Genomic DNA, 24,541 nt, shown 5'->3' on the forward strand with positions numbered 1-24,541 from the left:
TTGCAAAGTATCACCAATTTATTAGAAAAATCACAACGTTTCAGTCCCTCTGAACCTTTGTCAACATCTAATTGGACCTCATAACTTGAGTGTAGGACTTATATCAATGTATGATGTTTGCATTCTTGTGCGAATGACTACAAATATACTGCTACTACTATTACTACTACTATTATTGTTAACAGTTATGTATCTCTGTATTTTGAAGTGAACCTTTTCTTTTAATGTGGCCTTCTAGTTTTATTTGAAACAAGAAAAAGGGGAAATAAATGGTTTGCCAAAACTAAAAGGGAAGCATCAGTAGCAACATAAAAGGCTGCAGGGATAAGAAATGTGGTGGAGCCTGCCAAGGTAAGGAGCGTCCAAGAAAAGCTTCTGATTCTATAATGTTCAAAAGAAGAAAGCAATTGATGCCAAAGACAAAATAAGACAATATCAGCTTTTCCTTGTTGGATTATGCAAACTGCCCTTGGACAGCTTTGTCTTTGAAAAATGTGAATGTGGCTTTGCAGCTCTTACTCTTACATTATCATCTCCCCTCTCTGCACCTTTTTCTGAGCACATCCTTGGACCATCTGCTTTGTGTATTATGTAATGTAAAGGCATGCGTCACCGGCTTGTGTGTTGACAGTGTGTTATTACTGCCACAAGGTGAGGATACAAGTTCTGCACTGCACTCCAACCAGCCTGTGCCTCCCTGTGTTTACGTAAAACTGTGTTGCTGTCTTTGTGCTCAGGCTATTCTGGGCTCCTTTGTCCTGAACCTTTCAATTATGTTCACGTCATGTTTTTATTTGTGTTTGGAAATAATGCCAAGTTACCTGGACATTTGCAAAACAAATCAGACAAGACATGACCCCCTTTTTTTAAATTCCCAGTGCAAAATTCTTCAACACTCTAAGCTTTCTACACATTTACAAACCTTTGGAGACACTCCGTTTATATTCAAGTAAAACATAGTAGAACATTGAGTCTGAATGTGTAGTGGAATAATAGTGTACAGTAAAAATCTTTGAGCATTTTTTAAAAAAATTTCCTAGTTTACTCTTATTTTCAATTCTCTGAATTCCTCAGAGATGTCAAAAGTTTTTCAGCCGCTGTGGTGGTTTCTTTATCTTCTGAATCTGTGTGAGCGGGCTGCTGAGGCATTAATGGCATCCAAAGATGAGCCAAGGACGAGATGCTTCACACTTTTTCATAACACTGAGACACTTTATTGGTGAATGGTGATCAAGTTCCATCCCATTTCCAGAGCGGGATGGAGAGCGTTTGTCTGACCTATAACAGCAGTGCAATAAATAAAACAGAACCTACAGAACGAAAATAACAGACATCATAACAGCAACGCAACATAAAAACTCTCAAAGTTTTTAGCAATAAATAATCACACTTAATAAATTACATTCTAACAAGTTCTGACAATGTTTTTTTGTTCAATATGAAGGATCTAATAAAGCAGTCGATTCAATCTACTTCTTTCTCAGATCTTCAGACTCCTTTGATCTGCATCGTCTTTGGATCTTGCAGCCAGCTGGGGGAAAAAAAAAGATGGAGAGAAATTAAAAGTCAATCAATATGTAAAAAAAAAAAAAAAAGATGGAGACAAAAAAAATATATTTTTCTAACAGGGAAAATCAGGTTGTGAGAAATCTACCATGCAACAGATTAGGTACAATGAAGTTATTTTGACAATCTGACCTTGTAGTACATTTACATAAATATTTTTACATGCACAAAAAAGCACTTTTGTTTGTTACAAAGTTAATCCGCTGAGTGTTTGTACATCACAGTATTTTCATTCATTATAGGATTTATTTTCAGTAAGTCTAATGGAATAATTTTCTATTTCTCCATTGTCTGCATTCGTCAGTTTTCAGACCGACTTCCAACGCTGACTCCTTTTTGTACATGCCGGGGTTGGATTCATTGAAACATTTTGGAAATGTTCCCTTTTTAATCCATTGATGAAGTAGTTAAAAATTTGAAAACACTATTGCCTTGTTCAGAATCTATCTAACTGTCACTGCTTGGATGAGTACAAGCGCCTCATTTCTGATTGGATAAATGGCCAAATTTACCAAAATTAAATTTGTAAAACAAAAATGTAATCTCAAAAGCACAAGGATAACTTTTTTAAGGACATAAAAATTAAGCATAATTTATTCAGTCATGTAATCACTGTAGAGAACTGTGTGGGTGTTTTGTTTAAGTTAAGTTCTTACAGTAATTACATGAATATTTACTGTATGTGTGAGCCAGACGTGCTTTGTAATATTTGTGACACTATGCATTATGCAAGCTATGAGAAGAATGCTGCAAGGCCACATTGTCCGTTTCGGGGGGGGGGGGTGGGGATTCCATGTGTCTACAAACGTAGAGGGTGAAGCGTTTGTGCGTGTGAGGCTCAGTGAGATCTGACCACATGTAAGTACAGTGGCTACTCTTACAACAAGGTCATCACGTGCACAGTCAGTGTGTCAGAACTGTTATTGTGTGGACACACAGGTGAATGTGTACAGTGTGGTTTTTCTTTACTCTGGTATGCAGTGTAGAGATGGGACGGGCCAAAACAGCCTCTTGTTAATCCAGGCTAATTCCTCTATAGCGGGGATTCCTCTTTGTGTGATGCAACTTGCTTCAATCAAGAACAACAACAACTAACGGGCTACTCTACCACTCGCTGAGCCCTTCCTTCCTGTTGGGTTTAAAGCTCACGTGAGTAGAGGCCAGTAACCACCCTGGGATTAAGCAAGATTTTTTTGTAATCAGACATCATTCAAATATGTGCCACCTGAAATACATCTATGCCTGATGCAAGTACGTCTTACAGCATCACAGTTTTACTTGCACACATTGTATTAAGCCATCATTGTTGAAGGTCTGGAGTTAGACCCCGCCCCTTTTTTGCTACTGTTGCTTTGGCTAGCTACCTATCCTTTCCAGAACTTTGATTTGGCAGTTAAAAATAACAAGTGGCAAAGTAACTACATAACTTATTTATTTATTTATTTCGGGTTATCCTGCTTAGCCCCTTAACTAGCATACTTTGACAAGCAGAACTGTGGTTTGATTTGTATCTTTTAAAAGTAAAAAAAGTAACTTTTAACTTTGCAAAAAATAAAGATTTTTTTAGGGACAGGACTTACTGACATGTTTGCCTAATGAAGCGCTACCTAATTAAGCGCACTCTAAAAGTATGTGTTAACGTTTAGGGGCACGGTGTTCTTTAGGAATGGCATGGCACCACATTTTTTGTCGTGATGTGAACGCAAAGAAGGCAGTACAGTGACTGCGAATTTTTGAACTTAAGTAGGTCAAATTCTCAGCAACACCTACCTCATTGTAACCCGATGCCTTCACACCACAACGTCAGCCATCGGTTTCTGTAGCTTCTCCTGCTCAGACCCAGTTCCCAGGTAGGATGCCAGGAAGTTTTTATGCGACCTGTAACTATAAAAGACATTCAACATGAGCCGTATGAAAGACAACTGAAGAACTCATTATTATCAGATGATATGGCAGTCAAGTTGTTTTGAAAGGCTGGATTGCTGGCTTTGTTTCATGGCTTTGATCCTGTCTAGACAAATGCAACTCAAGATGTGTTTTTTGTTGTGTTTTGGCAGAAATACTGTCCTTCGAGTGGAGTGATTATCAAAATGAACCCAGTGTTCACATTACTTTGGATGTGAAATCAAACTTGGAGATCGTTTCGCTCTCACAGTAATTAGTTTTACTTTGGCTGACTGTGGCTGTAAAGTTTAATTACACTGCTGCGGGGTATTGGACTACTGACTTTGTCCCACTTTCCAACAAAAGCTGAGATTCAGTGACATATTGATAAGGAACCGTGAATATATTCAGCGAAAGACTTCACCATGAAAGTAACTTAAAGATTGTTAATTGAAAGGAAGCAGAAGTAATACAACATATTATTAAAGGGGCTGTATGTAACTTTTTACATGTATAAATCGTTTTTTATCGCCCAGTATTAAGTATTAAGTATTAGTATATTAGTATTAATAAGCGAACGGTTAACTGATGTGAAAAAGTATGTTCGCTGTCTATCTGTGTTGCCTGTATAAAAAGTTTCCCCGGGTCGTATTTTCCGCGAAAGCTCCAGGAAGTGACATTTTATGCCCGTTCTCAACGTCCTCCTCACTCCGCTCCACTTACAGAGATCAACAGTACAAACTCATCACACACTCCCTGTCTTCACCTCCACAGCCAGAGGCCGTCTTCCTCACACTTCTATCCGCCCTAAGAGCTCTATCCAATGTTTCACGTCCGATGATGATGCTCGTTTGAGTACGTACGAGCACGTATGATGAGCACGCGAGGGAGAGCGAGCAACAGGTAACTGGTGCAGTTCGCCTAACGGCCATGCGGTATCACTACAAACGCAGTATTTTTGAAAGTTACATATGGCCCCTTTAATGTGACGTAATGGTGAAGTTGTAGACTAGACTATGACAAAACCAGGAATGAGATGTAAAAGCTATAAAACTACAAGCAGTGATATGAAGGCGGTGAGCAATGCTGATACATTATGAGCGTGTTTGGGCGTGATGTTTGAACGCCAAGAAGTGTTCCTTGGTAGGATATGGGAATTGTGATGAGGGTTCTGATTCAGCAGGGTGTGGATGGTTTCCCTCATGTTTGTTGGCTCAAAGCTTTAATAATCTTTCAGACATAATAGAGAGGGCTTTGTACCACTGAGCATTAGGATTAGTCTTCTCTAGTTTCAGATACAATTATACAAAAGTGTAATAGACAGGCAGGTCACACTGATAAACAATAAAGCTTTAATATACCAGGGATCCTTTACCTCCACACAGCATGGATTTATGAGGTTTTGTTTTGGCTTTTTTTGGAAAAATTTGACACTCTTACTAACTTCTAATTCATCAAGCTAACAATTATTATGATATTTACGATCCATATTTCTTCATAGTTGCTGGTGACAGTTGATATATACAAAAGTTTCTCTTGTTGCTCTTTTTCTATATTAATGAGTGCTGATAAGTTGGAAACATTTTACTACCTCTGTAATAAATTAGTGCGAGATTAGTCGAGGAAAAATAGAAATGTATAAACCACTTTTAGTACAAGATCCCTCACTGGCTTCTCAACAAATAGCCACATACTGTATGTTCATGTCTGAAGGCTTTTCATGCAGCTTTAAAATCCATTAGGTTTTTCTTGATAAGTGTGCATACTTACTGAGCACAGGTCATGAGCAGGATGGCCGTGCAGCTGATGACTGACAGGATTACAGCAATGATCACTAAAACTGTCTGCACCAGCTCAGTGTTGTTTGGGGGGGTTTGGAACTTGGTCTTCAGAGTGTAGATCCCACAGCGCTCTCCGTCATAATCCTTCATACATCTGCAGAGTCAAGATAGTAAATTTTAAATGTTTGGATGTTTAAAAAGGGGGGGGGTGGGGGTGCATACAATCAAATTTACCCAATCTAGCAAAATCCTCATATTTCCATTCATGAATCTCAGAACACCTCATGAAAATGAATCCTGACGTCGTACTCACATGCACACTGGCTCGTGCAGGCCCTCGATGTACTTGCAATAACCATGAATGCAGTAGTCCTGGTGGGTGGAGGTGCAGGGGTCCTCTGTGGTGCTGTGAGTCAGTGTGTGAGTCGATGTGTGTCCGCTCGTGGAGAACCTGTGCTCAGGATTAAAAGGAGTTGTGCTTTTGTTCCTGAGCCTGCTCTTCTTCTTGCCTTTGCCTTTCCTTTTCTTCTTGTCATCTTTACTGGGATGTAATTCTGTAACAGGAGGAAAAACAAGTCTTACTGGATTTGAACGGTTTTGTAGCATTTAAGTTTAAACTTCAACAGAGTTTCTAGGCTAAAGGTTAAGCTAAGACTAACGATAGTTTTTAGATTTCTATCTTTATTTAAACTTTGAAAAAAAGGTGAAGGTGTCAAAGGTTGTTGTACCAGGAAGGCTGAAATTTCCGTCGTCTCCTCCTGACAGTTCTTCGTCTATATCCAGCTCTTCATCATAGCTCATCGAACTCAGGAGGCCCTCCCCGGAGGCTGGACCCCCTGTCACTCCGGCTAGTACAGTGGTCAACTTGGCCTCAGATCCCTGAGCGCCAGGAGCTCTGTAGACTACTGTAAACCCAAGAAAATAAAGAATAGGGAGTAAGATCTGAGAAAAATATTGAGATGGTGAAACTAATTCTTTGAAGAGCAATCGGGTCAAAGTTCATGTAGTTCGTGCAGTCAGATGCTTTCACTTTATTTCAACTGAAAACATAAGGACATAGAAACCAAACCAAATCAGAAAAAAAGTTAAAGTTATCCAATAAGATTTCTTTTAGGATAATGGGAAAATAGGAATATGCAACATTGGCAGATAGATATAAAAATCTATCCCAAGCTTGCTTTGTTACTTATCGGGAAACCTTGATCCATTTACTTCTGACTCATCCAATCATCTTTAAACATTCAGAGCAATTGGGGCCTTTAAACTGGCCACCAACGGTATTAGTACTGAAACAGGAACAACCAGTCGCCATCCAGAACCGTGTCGCATATGAATGCATCGTTCTCACCATACTAGAACAATGATGAATGAGCCTCAGTCATTAAACATTTCAAATATGTTGTGACCTTTTGCAGTGTCTGGTGCTGTACAGTGAGCAAACTGGTAATACTTATGTCTATTGATAGATTTGAATAGCCAGAGGTGCCGCACTTCTGTATACCTTTCTCCCGCATAACATGTCCTCACAAGCAGAGACATTTCCTTTTTTCTTTGACCCTCTTCCTGTCCTCATACCTTTTTACATTGTTCTTATTTAATTGCTTTACACTCTCTGCACATACACACACACACACACACGCACATACAAACATACACACAAAAGAACAAGTCCAGACTTACCGAAGCACAGGAGACAGGTGAGGACGAGAGTGTTCATATCCCAGGAAGACAGAGTTGTGTGTATGACAGTCCTGTGCTGATCTGTGTGTGTACGAGTGTGTCAGAGTGTGTGTTTGTCCGCTGCTGATAGAAGTTGTGCTTTGCTCTCTTAACCTCCTCTGGGTGCAGCTTTTATAGCCCAACGCCTGCCTCTCAACTCCAAGGAAAAAGGAGGGTGTGTGTGCGTGTGTGTGTGCGTGTGCGTGCGTGTGTGTGTGTGTGTTTTTTTTTCTGTTTAGATGTTAGGATTCATGTAATAAAGGTGTGTACGTGTGTGTGTGTCTGTGGAGCTTATGTCTTTGCCTAATGATTAATCAGCCGCGGGCTACACATTTTGCACCTAATGTTCTCACTCATGACGAAGCTTCTGTCTGGCAAGTTTAAAACACTTTTTATGTATTCTGACTTGTTTCTCTACGACATTAAAAAACACGTAGAAACATTTGTTCCTGACTCTCAAAGTGTTATCGCTTCCGTAAGTTTGCCACTTAAGACATTTCTACATAACTCACACACATTCACAAACGTAGATATACTTACACACTCACCACAATGTTACCAGAAAAATCTTTAAACTCTTTATTGTCAGTTATTCAGAAAATAAAAAATATATATTTAGTGGGAATGCTGTGGTTTCCACATTTCTTGGATCCCAGACCTGAAAATCACATCAACGCATTCGGCCATTTGTCCTCTTGCTCACAAAATCATAATTTAGCCACAAACTCTTAATTTAAGCCCTTGAAATGAGCACCCAATAGGGAGACGTTTTCCCCTTTTTCCCTTTTTCCTCATTGTCTGACTGCATTTACACAGTCTTTATGCAGTATCGTCTACTTGTTCTATCACTTCTACTACTGTTTCTTCTTCTACTACTTTTACTTCTTCTGGTTCTGGTTCTCCTGCTTTTACTTCTTGTTCTTCTGCTTTTACTACTTTTACTTGTTCTGGTTCTGGTTCTCCTGCTTTTACTTATTGTTCTTCTGCTTTTACTACTTTTACTTCTTCTGGTTCTGGTTCTCCTGCTTTTACTTCTTGTTCTTCTGCTTTTACTACTTTTCTTCTTCTACTTCTTATTCTTCTGATTTTCCTACTTTTTCTTCTACTACTACTCTTCTTTTACTTTTTCCTCTTCTTCTATATCTTCTAATTTTTCTTCATCTTCTACTATTCCTTCAGCTGTTTCTGCTGATTCTTCATTCATCAGTGTTTTGCAAAACATTTCAGCGGTCAGCATTCCCACGCATTTTCCGCAGGTAATTGCAAAATGTCTAGTTGTTTAATTCATTGGGGTTTTTTTTTCACAAGGTGTCCTGGATCAATTTAGAGAAGTTGCACTGCAACAATGATAATCACACCGACACTGTATTTGTAATGAGTTGAGGCAGAACTTTATTCGAGGCAGATGGTCAACAGAGGTTTACTACAGGACCATAAACAAAATCATAAAATGTTTTTCTATTATGGTGTTTCTATGATGGTGTTTCTATGATGACATTTATATGAAATAAAAGTGTAAAAGCATAAGGCTCTGAAGTTCACTTTAGATTTTGATAGTGCAAATGCCCTTATGAAACACATTTTACCTCCCATTTCCACCCATGTCATCATTTTAACTTCAAATTTATTGAAAAAAAAAAACTTAACTTAATTAACTTTCATCCATTTTACTAAAAGTTCCCCCCGTTGGTCACAGATGTAGGTTGAGTTATCTTCTTTTGTCTTCTTTTCATATTTTAAAAGATTTAAAAAGAAAAAGAGAGAGGGTATGTCATGGGGTTCAATTGATATGTTAAATGGCCACTAAAGTAATATTCATTGACAGATGAAGAATGTCTTTCCATTACTTAATGTCTCCTCCAATCAGGAGGATTTATCTAGTCTGTATGTTGGGAAGACAACGCTCATTTAGACATTTTTAAAAATTCAGTAATCCTCCGTCAATACATTGAAGCAACAAGCCTGTGTTGAAATGTTGGAATTTAACATTGTGATACTGATGTTTAAGGTAAGAGGTTAAATTCAAAAGTTTCAAGAAATAACATGTAAGTTATGAAAACTTCAACACAATGTTTGACTTTAAGTCTCTTTCCATGCACCTCTGCTTAAAGAAACATGTTGAGAAGACGATCTAAAGTAAGCAGTGTTAGATTATGAACATGAGGTCGCAAATTCACCTCTGTATTTTTCAGTTTTTTCTTATAACATGAATCCTTAAAAAAAACCTTTAAATGGTTCATTCAGAATTATACATGTTGGTAAGTTTTGTTGGTTTATCTATTTTTATTTAGTCCCTGAATATAATCCAGCTCTTCTGTTATCTTATATCAATATTTCTTGAATGTTTCATTGTTACATCTGGTTGTCTCTCTGCGTCTGAGCTGTCATACAGTTGGATTCAGTGATGCCCAGTGTTACTATTTCTGTACGCTAACTACAAAGAGACCTTAATGCTTGGGTGGGGATGCTGCAGAGGAGGGTGTGTTGGGTATGTTGTTGTGTCTGTACACAGAAGCGATCCCATAGTTCGTTCCCCGGTGGAATCCCGTAGAAACCTGCGAGGAATGCAGGGAACTCCTCCATGTTATTTTCCTTGACCTCAACAGCGGCTCGAAACTCCAGACACCTTTTTGTTTAGAATGGCTGAGGAATGAGATCTTTTGGATTAGGTGTAGCGGCACTGTGAATAGGTGATAGGTGTGGAAAGTCTGACACAAACACAAGCCTGGAAAGAAGCACCTAACAGCATGAAAACTTTGAGACACAAATATAGCGGTCTCTATTTGGATAAAACTTCGAAACAAAAGTAGCTATGACGATTAAGCTTTTGCCCTCGAAAAAGGGATTGTTGTCCACTTTAAGCACAACCTGAGTCAAGTGTGCTGACACTCCTGAAAACACAATATGATTGTATACAAACAGTCACCAAGGTCATACTGAACACTTGGTGCTTTATAGCGCTGCAGTGATTTGGCTGGTAATATATTCATTGCACCCAGGAAGAATAAATGCTAACTTTTTGATCTTTTTTTTAGTTGTTTCAGTCTGTTTTCAAGCAAAAATGTCTAATACTTGCTTGTTCTAGCCTCTTAAATGTCAGGATTTAATACTTTTAGTTTTCTATTATAATTGTAAATGAAGAGTTTATGGGTTGTGGTTTGCTGGCTGGACAAAAGAAGCAATCTGAAGAATTGCATCGATGATTTGTCACAATGTTTGACATTAAATAGATCTAACTGAAATTAATCAGTAGATATATCCAATTTTAAAATGCCATCTAAGTGCTTGCTGGATGATTATGAAGTTATTTTTCTGGTTTCTGGTTTATTTCTTGTTGTGTAGGGCCTCTAAGGTTTTCCTCAGTTGTAGCATCTGGTCTTAATGCCAGTGAGGTGACAGCTGTATTGACTCCCAAAGAAGGCAATTTGTGTTCATCTTAATGAGATAAACAAGCTGGTGTTTAACTGGTTGAACATCTTAGTTTTGCTTAAAATTATGTTAATGGTTAAAATAGGAAGTAAGCACCAAGTGAAGCTGTCAAAAACCTCAACTTGAAAATGATGAAGGTGCTAAACTATTGAAGGAGACCCAAATGAAATACGACAGTTGTCATGGCATTTTCATCAAACCATATGAACATTATTCTGATGATGAAGTAACAAAGTAAAGGAGATCAGAGTCATCCTCTCGAAACTATGAATCCCCGAACAAAAGTTTGTGAATATTCATAAAGAAGATGTTGGGATATATTTGGACTAACTGGATCTTTTGACCTGCTGGTGGCGCGAGTATAAAAGCCACGGTATCTTCTAAAAAGTTATGAGGAATCCTCTTCTGAGGATCATGAATATCAGCACCAAATTCTGTTCCAATTCAACTTATAACTGTTGAGAGTGTTGGATCAACCAATCGACCTACATCACCATTAGAGCCATGCTGCTCGCGTGGCTAACAAAGATACAGTGAAAACACAACATGAGTCAACATTGTGATGCAAAACATATGTGTACATGGCACATGTGGAATTTCATGTGTTTTGTTACAGGACACGAAAGGATGAAGCCTGGGGCTTCCACCATGCTCTCTACCTGCTCGTGTTTATGCAATAATGAGGTAACAGATTAGTTACACAGATTAGAGCAGCATTTCCTAAATGTAGAACAAAATGAACTCCGCTGAATGGGTGTGTGTGTGTGTGTGTGTGTGTGTGTGCGTGCGTGCGTGCGTGCGTGCGTGCGTGCGTGCGTGCGTGCGTGCGTGCGTGCGTGCGTGCGTGTGTGTGTGTTGTGTGTGTGTGCATGCTAATGTGTTTTTAAGTATTGTCTAAAACAGTGTAGTGTCTGCAGGTGGGTTAATGTTTACATGTAATCACTGCCGGTCATTAGAAGAACACTATTAAAGAACACATTATAAGGCTTCAGTTCGCTGTTAAAACGACTCATTGACTCTAATGAGGGTACAAAAAGTAAAATGGAGCTATTGTTTAACTTGACACCGGACACAGCAATGAGCATTACTAAGCGCCGTATTGTGACCTTGCAATCCTAAATAACTATGTTTGTCTTGGTTTATAAAATCAAAAGAACAACAGTTTAGACATCACTTTATTATATTTATTTCATTTCACAGGTAACAGTTTCGATACAAGGCATGTGCAGTAAGTTTATTTTACAGTAAATAACTGTTAACCATCACATGGCACAGAGATACACAGACACACACAGAATCTTACAACCATCCTTACATACCAAATATGATTAAAGTCTTGTCGAGTTTGCATGCATATAAAGCTCTGTATGTGTTGACACAAAATACAGATTCTGCAGCCGTTGGTATGTATTATTTGAGGGGCGCAGATGGCCTAGCAGTTAGGATGCATTCTATATAGGGAGACTATAGTCCTCCAAGTGGGTGGCCAAGGTGAAACAAATCTCGAGACAAAAAGGAAAGTTTGAGAATTCCTGAGATTTTTGCCTGTAAAATTACTTGTTTGTAAACCCTATACATGTGTTATTAAGATAACATTTAGTGGCAAACAATAGGAGTTAACAATAGTGAGCAAATGCACCAAGGTAACTTACAAACAAACACTTGCTGTCTTGTTTTCTTTTATAAGAGTACAAGATTCAAGATTGAATTTGGGTTTGAGGTCTGATAGTTAATGCTACCATCATGTGGAAGTAAATTATATTATTATTCTAAAGTTAACATGTTAGAGTCTAATGTACTACAAAGGTTCAGTGGCCGGCTGACAGGTTTAGAAGATGTAAAGATCTATTGTAAAGCTTAATATTTCCTTTTATTAACATTTGATTGATTAAAACAGGAAAAGCATAAAGTGAGCATAAACCGTCATCAAGCCAGCACACTGTGAATGAAACACAAAACGTGTTTGGAAGTAATTAGTTACAATGTCCACTATGATCAGGCTGTTAAAGGCCTTTGGATTCATGAAGCTGGCCCTCAACTTATCAAGTAAAGCTTTAACTAAAAGATCCAGTTTCTGACAAAACACGGTGACTCACTGTTGTTGACTCTGTAATGCTACTATAGTATATTTGTTGTAAACATAGATACTAATACAATAAGAAACTTTACACTAAAATTGTTGTACTGGAATGTTTTTACAGATCTGAGAGTCAGCCTTTAAATGAAGGGAGAACAATGTGACTGTTTGAAATGTATGATCTTTAATACACTTTTTTGTTTCCTTTAACAAACTAAACTTTGCATCACATGGAGACAAAAATGTGAAAACTGTATAAAAAAAAAAACTGAGGAATGTAAAGACTTTGACTCACGTGCCCTTCAGAGCACAGACATGTTTTAAAATAGACAGACTTAAATAAAACGTCAAATAAATTCATACAGAATGAGATATTCGAGGAGTAACAGATTCCAGTGTAGATTATCAATAAATTATCAACAATAACTTTTTTTTCTGACTAAAAAAAATGTCTAACCATGCACCAGATGCACTGCTCTTAGTGTTTACACACCTGTCCAGGTGGGCTTTTAGAAATACCAGACAGAAATAAAGACAAATAAAACAAGAGAAGATATTCAAAACAGTTCAGATATAAATACAGTGCAGTTATGAATGCAAAAAACAGATAAAATACAATTACAAAAAGAAGGCAGTAAAAATATACTACAGCACTTATGTCTGTAATGACTATTTTCTATTTCCATAATAGCTACAAATATATATATTTGTAATTATCAAATTTACGCCAATCATTGTTAGCCCTTTTGCTCATCTGTGGCATTTCTGTGAATTTCTATGAGAAAGTATTACTACAGGGGTTGGAAATGTTCCAACAATTGTGTCTACGTCCATATTTCTTTAATGACCCACCATTACTGTTTGTGGTGTCACCCACAGGAACTTGTCAAACTGTCTTCTTAATTTTTTTATCAGAGGATATATGATGTGAGAGAGAAAATCAAGTAACCAGCCACTAAGAAAAAGCTTGTCCGGTAAAAATTCAAGATTGCCTTTAGAGAGGTTAATGCAACGGGATCGAGTCACACTGGACTCCTTTGTAGCCCTGCCGCTTTGGGGGACGTGAGAATCTGTTTTTCTTATACCTGTGAGGGGAAGAAAACAAGGACAGTTATGTTTCATTTAAAAGCTCTTATCAAAAACCACTTTGTATACAACTGTTACAAAGACCTGAAAGTGATAAATTGAATTAAGATCTAAGGTCATATTTATGGTTTTGACATGTGTCTGCATGAAACAGGTGGTGGAGCAGACCTCACATCACTGGGGGGGCTTGATTTCAGGTAGAAGGTACACCTGCAGGTTTTACATGATGACAGGTGGTAACTGGGTCACCTTTCAAATCATGACCACTCTTTATTAGCTGAATTAAAACTTATTATTTTACATATTTGGCCTCCCGCTGGAGAAAGAAAAGGAGCGAAAGCTGAGAAAAGACAACACTTTATTTATTTATTTTTTGTATGGGTGGGATATGTATGTATATATGTGTTGTGTTGTGTGTTTGTATGTATGCTGGCTGCTGGAACACCTAAATTTCCCTGCTGGGATGAATAAAGTATATCTTATCTTTATCTTTATCTTATTTATCTACAACAGTTTGAGAGCCATGAAAGTGAAACTGCTGTAACTCTTCTGACAACACCGTACAAGTTGCTGTCCAAGATAAGATCTCAAATGCTCTAGTCTAAGGATTATTACGGAGTGAATATCAAGCTCTCCAGCAAAAAAAATGATCTTGAGCATGAACGCTTATTCAAGTTCTTATTGTCTACTGAGATTCAAGGAAATGAGCCAAAGTCAAAGATGAAAACAAAACCTGAGGTTCATTATTGGAAATAAATATAAAGTGTTCTGTTTCATGTTAAAAATACTTTTTTAACATGAAACACCACACACACACACACACACACACACACACACACACACACACACACACACACACACACACACACACACACACACACACTGCATCCATTCACATATTCAAGCCTCACCATTTGCAGCAGAAGTACAGAGCTCCAGCCAGACCGATCATCAGCAGAATCACACAGAAAACAGTGAGGAGGATCTGCTCTTCTGCCATTGGCTGAAACACCAGCTCCAGATTTCCACACCTGGGACCGTAGAAGCCATCCTCACACCTGTAAGGCAAGGCGACGAGTCATAAGTGAACACATGATGATTCACAACAGCAGACAGACACACACACACACGCACGTACGTACGCACGCACACGCACACACACTGGCTCATACTTGCAGTGATGTTCGTTGATGTCCACCAGCAGCATGCACAGGCCGTTGTTCAGACAGTATTTATCAAATGTGCTTTCACATTTCTGTGTTGACCGCTTCACCACATGAGGGCGCTCTTCTCCCTGAACTGAGACAACAAGGCAGCGATATTATTAATAGTGTTTTCAACAAAAGTACCCTTAAAAAAAAAGACACTCACGTGTCTAAATCTGAGTATACATTGATCACAATAACACATATTTACTTATTACTGTGGGTTTTTTATTGGCCCTTATCATTTTTCCAGTGATAAAAGTATAATAAGGATTTGAGAGCTACAGAGTCAGTAACATCTTTATGATAAGATACAATACACTTAATTGTCCCCTTTGGAAAATTTGCCTCCTCTACAGTAGAATCAATAAATCAAACACACATTAATCCTCATGCAAACATCAGCATACAAATACAACATAGACAAGAGAAATAGATGATGTTACTGAACAACTTACACAACCTTTGAAAAACTACAAAAAGTTGTAAAAAACCCAAGGAGAATTCTGGAAAAAAAGTAAAAAGCCTTTATTAAAGTGGCTATTTCATTATGGAAATGTTAAAAACATAGAAAGGTAATCAAAAAGCTGGGTAACAATAACCCACTGGTAGCGGCTCATTCAGCATTCTTCAGGTGCCAGCACCTGAAGAATGCTGTTTGTGCCCTATACACACAAAAGTAAAAAAATAAAATAAAAAAAGTCATGGCATTTAACCCCAATAGATCAGATGAATAATTGACTGACATCATGATAAAATGTAAAAATATATAGTTTTAAATAGTAATTATTAAAACCTATGGCAGCTATTTGTGACCCTTTTTGTAGTGATGATATCTCAAGAACATCTGTAGGAAAAATGTTCACATTTGGAACTAATCACACATGAAGAATGAACGGTTTGAATTGTGGTGTTTTAAGGTCAGGGAGGCTCTGTGTCACCTGACCTCCAACAACATAACTTCAGTGTATCCCCTCAGAGACATTGTCCTGCATTATGTAAAAAATCTCAATAAATCCGTGTTTTTAGTTGACCAGCTGTTCATTACTATCACATCAAAACCAGCTTTCTAAAAACAATGACATATGTAGATCAGACCTGCTAAATGTAGCAGGTATGATCTACAGTTGCCAGAGTAACATCCAGTGTGATACCATCTGTATGAAATAGTTCTTAGAAAGATGTGTTTTTAAAAATTACATTAGACGTTCAAACACCTGCAAATGTGTCATAGTTAAAACATCCAATGATTTGTTGTTGTAAGTTGCAAAAACAAACATTAACAACGGATGTCTGGTTGAATACCTGCAGTAAGAGAAGAGCTGGATGAGACGCTCTTTGTGAGAACATACGGCCAGAGCAGCATGACACCTGTTGAACAGAGAATATGTTATGTTAAATATATTACATGTTCTTTAAAGGAACCTGTTTTTTGTTTTATTACATGACTTTCACAATACATCTGACTTCAATCTTTTTGCATCGTGTCTTCAGGACAGAATCAACTCTTCTACAGGTTTAATATATCTAAGAATTGATGTTGTTGCTTCACAGATCCCACCCATCATTTATTTATACCACTTATTCTAACTTATTATGGCGGGGGGCTGGAGCTGATCCCAGCTGTCATTGGGCGAGAGGCGGATATAAGAACCTGGACCGGGACAGGTTGTCAGTTAATCACAGGGCTGACACTTAAAGGCAGATAACCACTCATACCTACAGGTAAGATAGAGTCACCTATGCACACAATGAGCATGTATTTGGACCCTGGGAGGAAGCCAGAGAATCACTTATGCACGAGGAGAACATGCAAACTCAAGACCCAAAGGCCGCTGTCCGACCAGGGATCCAAACCAGGATCTTTCTTGCTATGAGGTGACAGCACTAATCACTGCACCACTGTGCATCATCTTCCCAGACAGTTTAACTGAATAAATTCAGGGCCTGCAACTGTAAAATTGAAATATTTCACATGAAAAGCAGGATTTTTAAAGATAAGCCTGAAAAATAATCAGGAACTATGCTGATCTTTGGTCCTGTTAATGAACCTGTGACACAAATCAATTCATTGCAAGCTTTTAATAAATGTAAGCTAACACATATAAGATTTTTTACATCACATGATTTTATTTTATGTGTGGAAAAGCCCTATGTTCATAACTTCAATATATGAATTATTGGATTACATTCATATTTTCAGACATTACATGATGATAAATTTCCCTCTGTAACATGATATTGTACCTGACAAAAGATTGTCATCTTATTCTTTATTCCCAATTGATTTATTTGTTGATTGTGGTAATGTGATACCTCCCACATGGCATGAAGGAAAATTTCAGATCATACATACGAGGGGAATAATAAAACATTTTGGCAAGAAACGTCAGCTTTGCAGCCTTTTTTTGTGTGTTAACTTTTCCAAATAAGACACGATAGGCCCACATGCCTGTACCAGCCTGCATAACTTTATAATGTGCTGCGTTTGCAGACGCCCACATTCCTGCAGGCAGGATAGAATAACATAGGAACCTGTGTGCATGATGTGTCTGGTTGTGACTGGTTATGAATCTCGCTATTAAACCCTGTCCATCGTTTCTCTCTCTGAGTTTCTCTTTGTTGTTATGGCAGCAGCAATATTTTTCCCAGTGGTTTCTGTGAAAGGACTAAGGCTGGTTGTTAGGTGTTTCTGACGTGGCTGATTAGTTTAAAGTACAGGGTGAGCTGGAAGTAGTGACGAACCAACCTACTGTACTAATCAATAACCCTTTATTTATGTAATGAGTCTCTGACTCACTGCTGATACCAATCTTCCCCTCATCGTATCAATAAGCACGAGAGTTACACCTTTTCCAACAAACTGAATAATCATCAAAAGGAAAGCAGATGAACCTGCACCACTGCTGGTTGAAAAAAACATTAGTGTGGGGTAAAACTGAGCAGGACAACAACAAAGAATACTTTATTTGATCCACATAATCAAGGGCAGCAGAAAGAGGAAATATTATCACCGTTTATGACAAAATGTGCCTGAGATAAAAAAAATATATATTCAGAGATAAATAAAAGCATATTACTGCAAAACACAGAAGGTTTGATTCATGGCTCATTAGTGGATCATTGAGTTGTAAATTAAAAAGCTGATTCAGGGGTCCTTTACATGGCTGTTGTCAGGTTTTACCAGGAGCAAAGCCATCAACGGGACCACTCTACCTCCTAGTCCAGTGGTTCCCAAAGTGGGGTCAAAAGACACTGAGAGGAGGGTCACGAGATTCCTTCCTAAAACATGACTTAGAATTGCATATTTTACCCATTATTGTTATTATCTATATTATTTATCCATTGGACAGTGTGGGTCACCGGTCTTGTAGCACCGTATTTTGGGGGTCACAGGCCAAAACGTTTGGGAACTCTAGTGGTGGACTGTTTGGCAGGATTACATATTACGACATTAAAGGGCCGTGACCTAGTCGCTGTAATTATAGAGGGGTAATAGCATTGGGGAAATGCAGCACTAGAAGATGGTGAGAGTGGATGGATGGATGGGTCAAATAAACACAAGACTTTCATTTGGGAGATCTGGGTTTGTGTCCCATGGGATAGCAAGAGTCAAAACTGAGCTATTCAAATGTTAGTCATGTAATGATTTAATCTTTTTAATTACCTTAAACTACATTATTTGGACCAAGCCAAATAGTTTTGGAGCATGAAGCCAATCAAACAGTGACTGTTTCACAATGTTGCGTCAATGTAACCATGCGGTCACACAAAGTCTAAAACATTCTTTGTTCTTACATTAGTACATTTAGTACATTTTTTTAGAGATAATTATATAAACCTTCTGCTACAGCTCTGTTGGAGACCGATAACAGTCACTTGTAATCAAACAACATAAGTGGGCGGAAGAGACAAAAAGATGAACTTTCTTTCAGTTATCATCTTTTTAACACACGTATTAGTATTTGTGATTGTCAAAGTGTTGCATGCGACATTTACTTAAGAAGGCTGCCGTGTTTATGGAAAAAAAACACGATTTATTTGTGCTGAGTAGACCATGTATAGCATTTGGAATATAAAATAAAGTTTCGGGAAATGTCTAAAACATGAATACCAATGTATGTGGCAGAACTTTATTTTTCTCCTGAAACTGTTTGAATATTCTCCCCAGCACCCCTCACAATGATCTGGTGACCCTTCAAAGGTCCCAACTCCACAGGGGCCATATGTCTGAAGATAGAGTGCTTTACTTTTGATTCTTAAATGTTCTTTATAATGCTTCTGTACTTTTTACATGCAATAATATGCAGGACTTTTTACTTAAACTGCAATTTTAAAATTGCATATTTCTCAATTTTCCTAATAAAGGATGTTATTACCTCAACTACTTGTTATTCAAATGTTTATATAGGCAAGAATATAATGTTTTCTTGTTTAGTGTTTTGTGCAATTAACCTGAAATGACAGATTTATTCAGGCCACATGTGCAACCGAACAGTAAATCTTCCCGATGTGTTTGCCAAAATTCTGAAGCATCCTTCAGGCTCAGAGCTCAGAGTGCGTCAGCTCATTAACACAGGTATGTGGCACAAGACATCCACTTCAGTCAATATTGATAATGCATGATTGAGTAATAATATACAGATATACACCTATAATAAAGGATTATACAACTCAGCAGCTGTTGTCTGCCAAATGAGTCCTTTAAGTGCCTTTCACTGACTGCACTTCTGTACTTTGAAGTAACATTTCAAATGTAGGGCTTTTCCATGTAATGTGTTTTTGTTTTTCTATTTTTAATAATGAAGTAATACTTGTACTTGATTTAAATGTCGGAATACTTTTACCACTGTCAAACTGTCAGACACATGAAAGGAGTAAAATATTTCATAAAAAAATAACTGCACAAATGGAAATGCAAAGAAAGAACTAAGAAACACTTGAAATCAGACAGATGTTTAGTGCTGGATTTCACCTATAGGCTATGTAAAGCACAGAAGTGCCATCAGCTAAATATCCAAAGGAGAATACCTCCTTTGGCAGAATCATTTTACTGCCATTGATTTGGAATTGCCTTAGTGCTGATTTTGATTTATATGTTACATATAGATGTAGATGTTAAAGGTTGACTAGGTTGATCTTCAATACATCATTAATTTCAGAAACTACATCACTATCTCATTTTTTAAGCCTAGCAGAGAAAAAAAGAAACTTAAAAAAGAAACTTTAAGAATAAATTGTTGGAAAATTGCAGAGTAGTAAAATGTTTGATGAAACCATCAACTTTAAGATGAAGTTCACTTCAATTGTGGGGAAAAGAGCTATAGGCTAAAGGCCTACCTTGAATTTGAACGTAGGCCTAGGGTAAGTATTTGAGGAGTCCTAGATATAATTAGTAACACAAAAAAAATCACAGTAACTAAATGAAAAGCTATTAAATGTACAATTAGCAGTAAAACTCCGTCAAATGGACATATTTAAGATCAACTTACCGATGAGTGAGAGGAGCGTTGAAGGTTTGCTGTTCCCCATTTCAGAGAGCTGCACACACACACACACACACACACACACAGACACAGAGAGAGAGAGACAGGCAGGAGGCTCTCTGTGCTGCGCGCAGGTATACAAACGCTTCCGACTTGTCAAAAATAATTATAAGGTAAAAGTAAAGAAGTCGATGGGTTTCCTGGCAGACACAAGGTTGAAACCAATGGGCTTAATGCTGTGGTCTGGGTGTGGTGATGACAGACTCCTGTAATTTGGGCTACTTCACACTTCAAAGGTCCAAATGAACAAAAAAGGAGGGGCTGCTGCTATCACCGTCATCTGCCAAAGACTGAGGATGGACTCCTTCACAGTCTGACTCAAGTCAAGCTTTCGCCCTTCTTTTAATGAAATACAGTAGATAGACAAAAAAAAAAAAAAAAAGTCCTCCTGAATGTTATTATAGAGCAGTATAGCTTCTGTCTTGTATTCTATATTCTAATGAGGGGTAATAATAAATACATGAAGGCTACAAGGAAGAAGCATTTTACTGTTGTTGCAGCTTAAAGTGGGACTGGGTTCATTATAAAACTTTATAAACTGTTAGTAGTTTACAGTATTCTGAAACACTGCATAAATTAACAACCCCCGACCTTCCAGTGGAGAGACGACCTACTAACCCTCTGAGCCACAGCCGACCCTGTCAATCAACTGTCATACTGTACATTTTTCCCCACTGGTGATAAATGGTGAAAAAAGTTCTTGTGAGATTTACAGATTTGACTATTTATTTTCACCATCCAATCTTAGACTACAGAGATGCATCACCTTCTTTAAGGCTATGATCTGTTGATGCATATTCACGGTTCAGTCTTTGCACTGCATTTTTATTTTGGCACTTTAATAATGCAATGAGATTTTTTTTTTTAGTTCCATTTAGCTCTTTCAAAATGTGTATGTGTATCTCAGTGTGAGTTCTCCCTCTCTAGCGTATAATCACAGTTTTAGATGTGTTGTAACTTGTGTTTGTAGGTAAAAAGGTGAACAAATACACAGAGACATTCAGGTATCTTTTTTTTTTAACATTTATTACACATTTTAAATAAATTGAACACTGGGAATAAGTTAACACCAATATAACAATAAATTATAATTTTTTTCTTTCAAGGACAATAAAGTCATTAATATCTAAGCCTGTTTTACATAAATATTCCGCTCCAGGTCTGACCATAGGTGTCGGATACATGTCAGTCCGTTTGAACTGCTTGATTAGTCTTCTGTTGAAATGTTTGGTTCATGATTCCCCGAAGAGTCATACTCATACTGAGAGTGAAGGTGAAGACGATGTAGATGATGAACAGTAGAAAGTTGTTGTATCACACTGATGACTCAGACGGGGCAGATTTTATGAGTGGTGCTGATTTTATACACCTGGAAAACAAAATCATTTGAATTAGAATATGTTATTTAATACTTTATAACTATTCAAGATTTTTTTAAACAAAGATGTGATTTCTATAAATACAACAGTGCTTTGGATATGAAGACTGAGATAACAAAGCTACAGAGAGAGAATGCAGACACAAATAATGTGTTTTAAATTTTATGTTTGTGGATACAATCCAGATTTTATTCATAAATGATACAAATATTTATGAATAAAATCTGGATTTTAAAGGGATTCCAAATATCAAAATACATTTTCCACAGTCCTTCAAACATGCACTGCATTGTATGTAGAACGCCTGCAGATACTCACCTCTTATAGGCAAAGCAGTAGAATAAGATGGCCAGGAAAATGATCAGCATGAGAACCCCAAAAATGATACCCATCAGTCCCTCCAGATCAGCCAGAGAGCGGCTGTTATCGAGGAAGAAGAGGCAGCGAGGCCCACTGTACGAAGACGTGCAGCTGTAGAACAAGCAGAGAAATATGTGAATGCATTCCACAGAGGAACACGAACCAACATGTGCATCTAGATATGAAGCGAAATAGACTTATCATAACCATATACCAGGCTATGGCTTAAACATGTGTGTGGTAACAGTTCTTACATGCAGAAAGGTTTTTCACTGTCTTGAGGGAACATGCACTTTCCACCATTCTCACAATAGTTTTCATCTTCGCTTCCACATGGTTTATGTGAGTGCAGAACGCGAGGTTCCTCCATACTGTCTGCAGAGAAACAGAGTCATTTTTATGATCAATAGTCAAATTTGAACACATTGTATAGTGGCCCAATTGTGCCATGAGGTTATCAACTGACTGATGGAAAAATTAAGTGATAGAGTGAAGAGTTCAGAAATATTGATATGCTAACAATTTGGGGGGGGGGACATTTTTTCTTTTTCATTAGGAAATCATTTTGATTACGTTAAAAGTGAGTGATATTAACACTTGAAGTTGCTTTGTTTATTTTTGCTCATTCTATGCTGCAGTAATGGGACCCATACTACCACTCATTACTGGTGTGTAAAGTTGAGTAAAGTTGGACCCTCTGGAGACTGAGGCATTCCCCTCACAAATTTGTCATACATTTATAAGACTCATCTTTCCTAATTACACAGCTTTGAAGCTTGGAATTTTTTGTGCTCTAGTTAACTTTTTCTGTTTAAATAATACATTTTAATGAATGTATAGTTGTGAATGTGTTTAAAAACACCTTAGCACAGTTCAATGTCTGCAAGACGCAAAATACAGACTCAACTGAAGTAACTTACCATTGCTGATCAGTGTGGTCAGAGAGGAGTTTGACAGAGCAGGAGTTTTAGTGGTAAGGAGGATGTCGCTCAGCATTGCAGAATTTCCAGCTGAGGTCAGGAGAATCAGCACTGTTGCTGCTGAGAGGACAACTGCGGAAAAAAACATCAAAAATATGATTTTTGCTGTGAAAATGGTTCATCTCCTAATATATCTTATTTTAAATTTGAGTAAACTAGAAACTTACCCTTTTCCATGTTCGTCTGTCTTTGTGTGAACATCTCGTCTTCTGTCTGTGTGATGTCTGACGTTTTCAGCTCCACTCTTCTGCCTTTTCTGGGTGCTGCTGCAAAGCTTTAATACTTTGCATCCAATCACCGCCAAGATTTGGACAGCCAATCAACGAAGAGAGAATTTCTGAAAAATGAGAAGCATTTCCTTCCAAAATTCTATTTGCATCATTTCCTTTTATTTACTCTGACGCTCTGCATGCACGGGCAGAGTCGACAGGTTGATGGTGGTGGAGGGGGCAAGCAGTTACCCTGAAGCTCTTTAAATGTGGTTTATTCTCTGGAGGCCTCGGAAGCCACGTAAGCTCTTGGCAAATTGAAAGTTACACCTAAATGCTTCATGCTGCAGTTTTAAGGGGGTTGATTCTTTGGCAGTTTCAGGAGTTGTGAAAGCCTCAATTTTCTATGAGGGGTGATAACGGAGGATTTGTATGTGACTGCTTATGTAACATAAGACTTCCAGATAAGAAAGATAAGAGACAAACCTGACAGATGCTGTCCAGATGAAGTGAAGTATAGTCTTCATTGGATGGCATCAAGACGGGAGATTTCAAGAAATTAGGAATGTAAAGAAATGTTTCCTAAAACGTCTCTGTTGCAGGACAGACAATCTTTCCAGCATAGAAGATAGCCTGTCATAATTAAAAGGTCTGTTAAATACATCTTTCTTAAGGATTTAAAGCTCAAAGTTTGTTCCATGAGAAAGTTTTCTAATGAAATGGCTTCAGAATATTAGTTTTTTACATTTAAGTAAAGCATCATTTGAATTTTCTTTTTCTTCTTTTAAAGTCTAAATGGAGGTCAAACAATGTATTCCAATAAATAAATAAATAAAATTCAGGGAACAAAATTTAACATTATGTACTGGCTGCTTATTGGTCACTATAGAGTGTATAAGTACCTTACTCTACATGACCATAATCTATAGCTCATAGGCCATTAACTAAGAGTCTGTCATCGATACACTCCTAATTACTGCGCATGAATTATGATCTTAATATGCTTTAGCCTCCTTCAACCATATAAGGGCCTTACTAAGCAAAGCATATTAATATCATAAGCAGCCAGTATGCTAATTAGCATGCTAATAAGCAACTAGTCAATGTTGAATAGTGTGACTTTAATGTAAAGGGTTACCAAAGTAGATAATAAGTAAATATTCACTGCAGTACTAAGCTCTTAGAGGGACTTTTACAGAATGAGCTGTCTCAGGATTTAGAGCAAAAACAAGACAAACCTGTAATTCTTCGAGGCTGTACTAAGCTAAATGCTAACATCTACATGCTAAATTACTCAAACTGATCATAATAACAAGAAAT

The 24,541-nt window shown here is 37.6% G+C and overlaps 3 protein-coding genes across 3 annotated transcripts; all 3 read right to left on the bottom strand.

Annotated features, from left to right (window-relative positions):
- On the bottom strand, positions 1 to 7,071 carry areg (amphiregulin). Its single transcript, XM_020643927.3, has 6 exons — positions 6,912 to 7,071; positions 5,960 to 6,136; positions 5,545 to 5,785; positions 5,221 to 5,385; positions 3,337 to 3,450; positions 1 to 1,531 (listed from the first exon to the last, which is right to left on the bottom strand). The coding sequence occupies exons 1-5, from the start codon at positions 6,946 to 6,948 to the stop codon at positions 3,357 to 3,359; spliced, it is 714 nt and encodes a 237-aa protein (XP_020499583.1). The 5' UTR covers positions 6,949 to 7,071; the 3' UTR covers positions 1 to 1,531; positions 3,337 to 3,356.
- Positions 7,072 to 12,620: 5,549 nt separating this feature from the next.
- Positions 12,621 to 20,558, bottom strand: LOC109991564 (proepiregulin). The gene is made up of 5 exons (XM_029279329.2): positions 20,240 to 20,558; positions 16,053 to 16,118; positions 14,715 to 14,841; positions 14,454 to 14,600; positions 12,621 to 13,541 (listed from the first exon to the last, which is right to left on the bottom strand). Exons 1-5 carry the CDS (start codon positions 20,277 to 20,279, stop codon positions 13,460 to 13,462), a joined length of 462 nt encoding a protein of 153 aa, XP_029135162.1. The 5' UTR covers positions 20,280 to 20,558; the 3' UTR covers positions 12,621 to 13,459.
- Positions 20,559 to 21,298: 740 nt separating this feature from the next.
- Positions 21,299 to 23,319, bottom strand: LOC109991589 (epigen). Its single transcript, XM_020643916.3, has 5 exons — positions 23,180 to 23,319; positions 22,953 to 23,084; positions 22,287 to 22,407; positions 21,991 to 22,143; positions 21,299 to 21,662 (listed from the first exon to the last, which is right to left on the bottom strand). The coding sequence occupies exons 1-5, from the start codon at positions 23,211 to 23,213 to the stop codon at positions 21,608 to 21,610; spliced, it is 495 nt and encodes a 164-aa protein (XP_020499572.3). The 5' UTR covers positions 23,214 to 23,319; the 3' UTR covers positions 21,299 to 21,607.
- Between the last annotated feature and the right edge of the window lie 1,222 nt (positions 23,320 to 24,541).

This window comes from Labrus bergylta, chromosome 2 (assembly GCF_963930695.1).
Source record: "Labrus bergylta chromosome 2, fLabBer1.1, whole genome shotgun sequence".
NCBI lineage: Eukaryota > Metazoa > Chordata > Actinopteri > Labriformes > Labridae > Labrus > Labrus bergylta.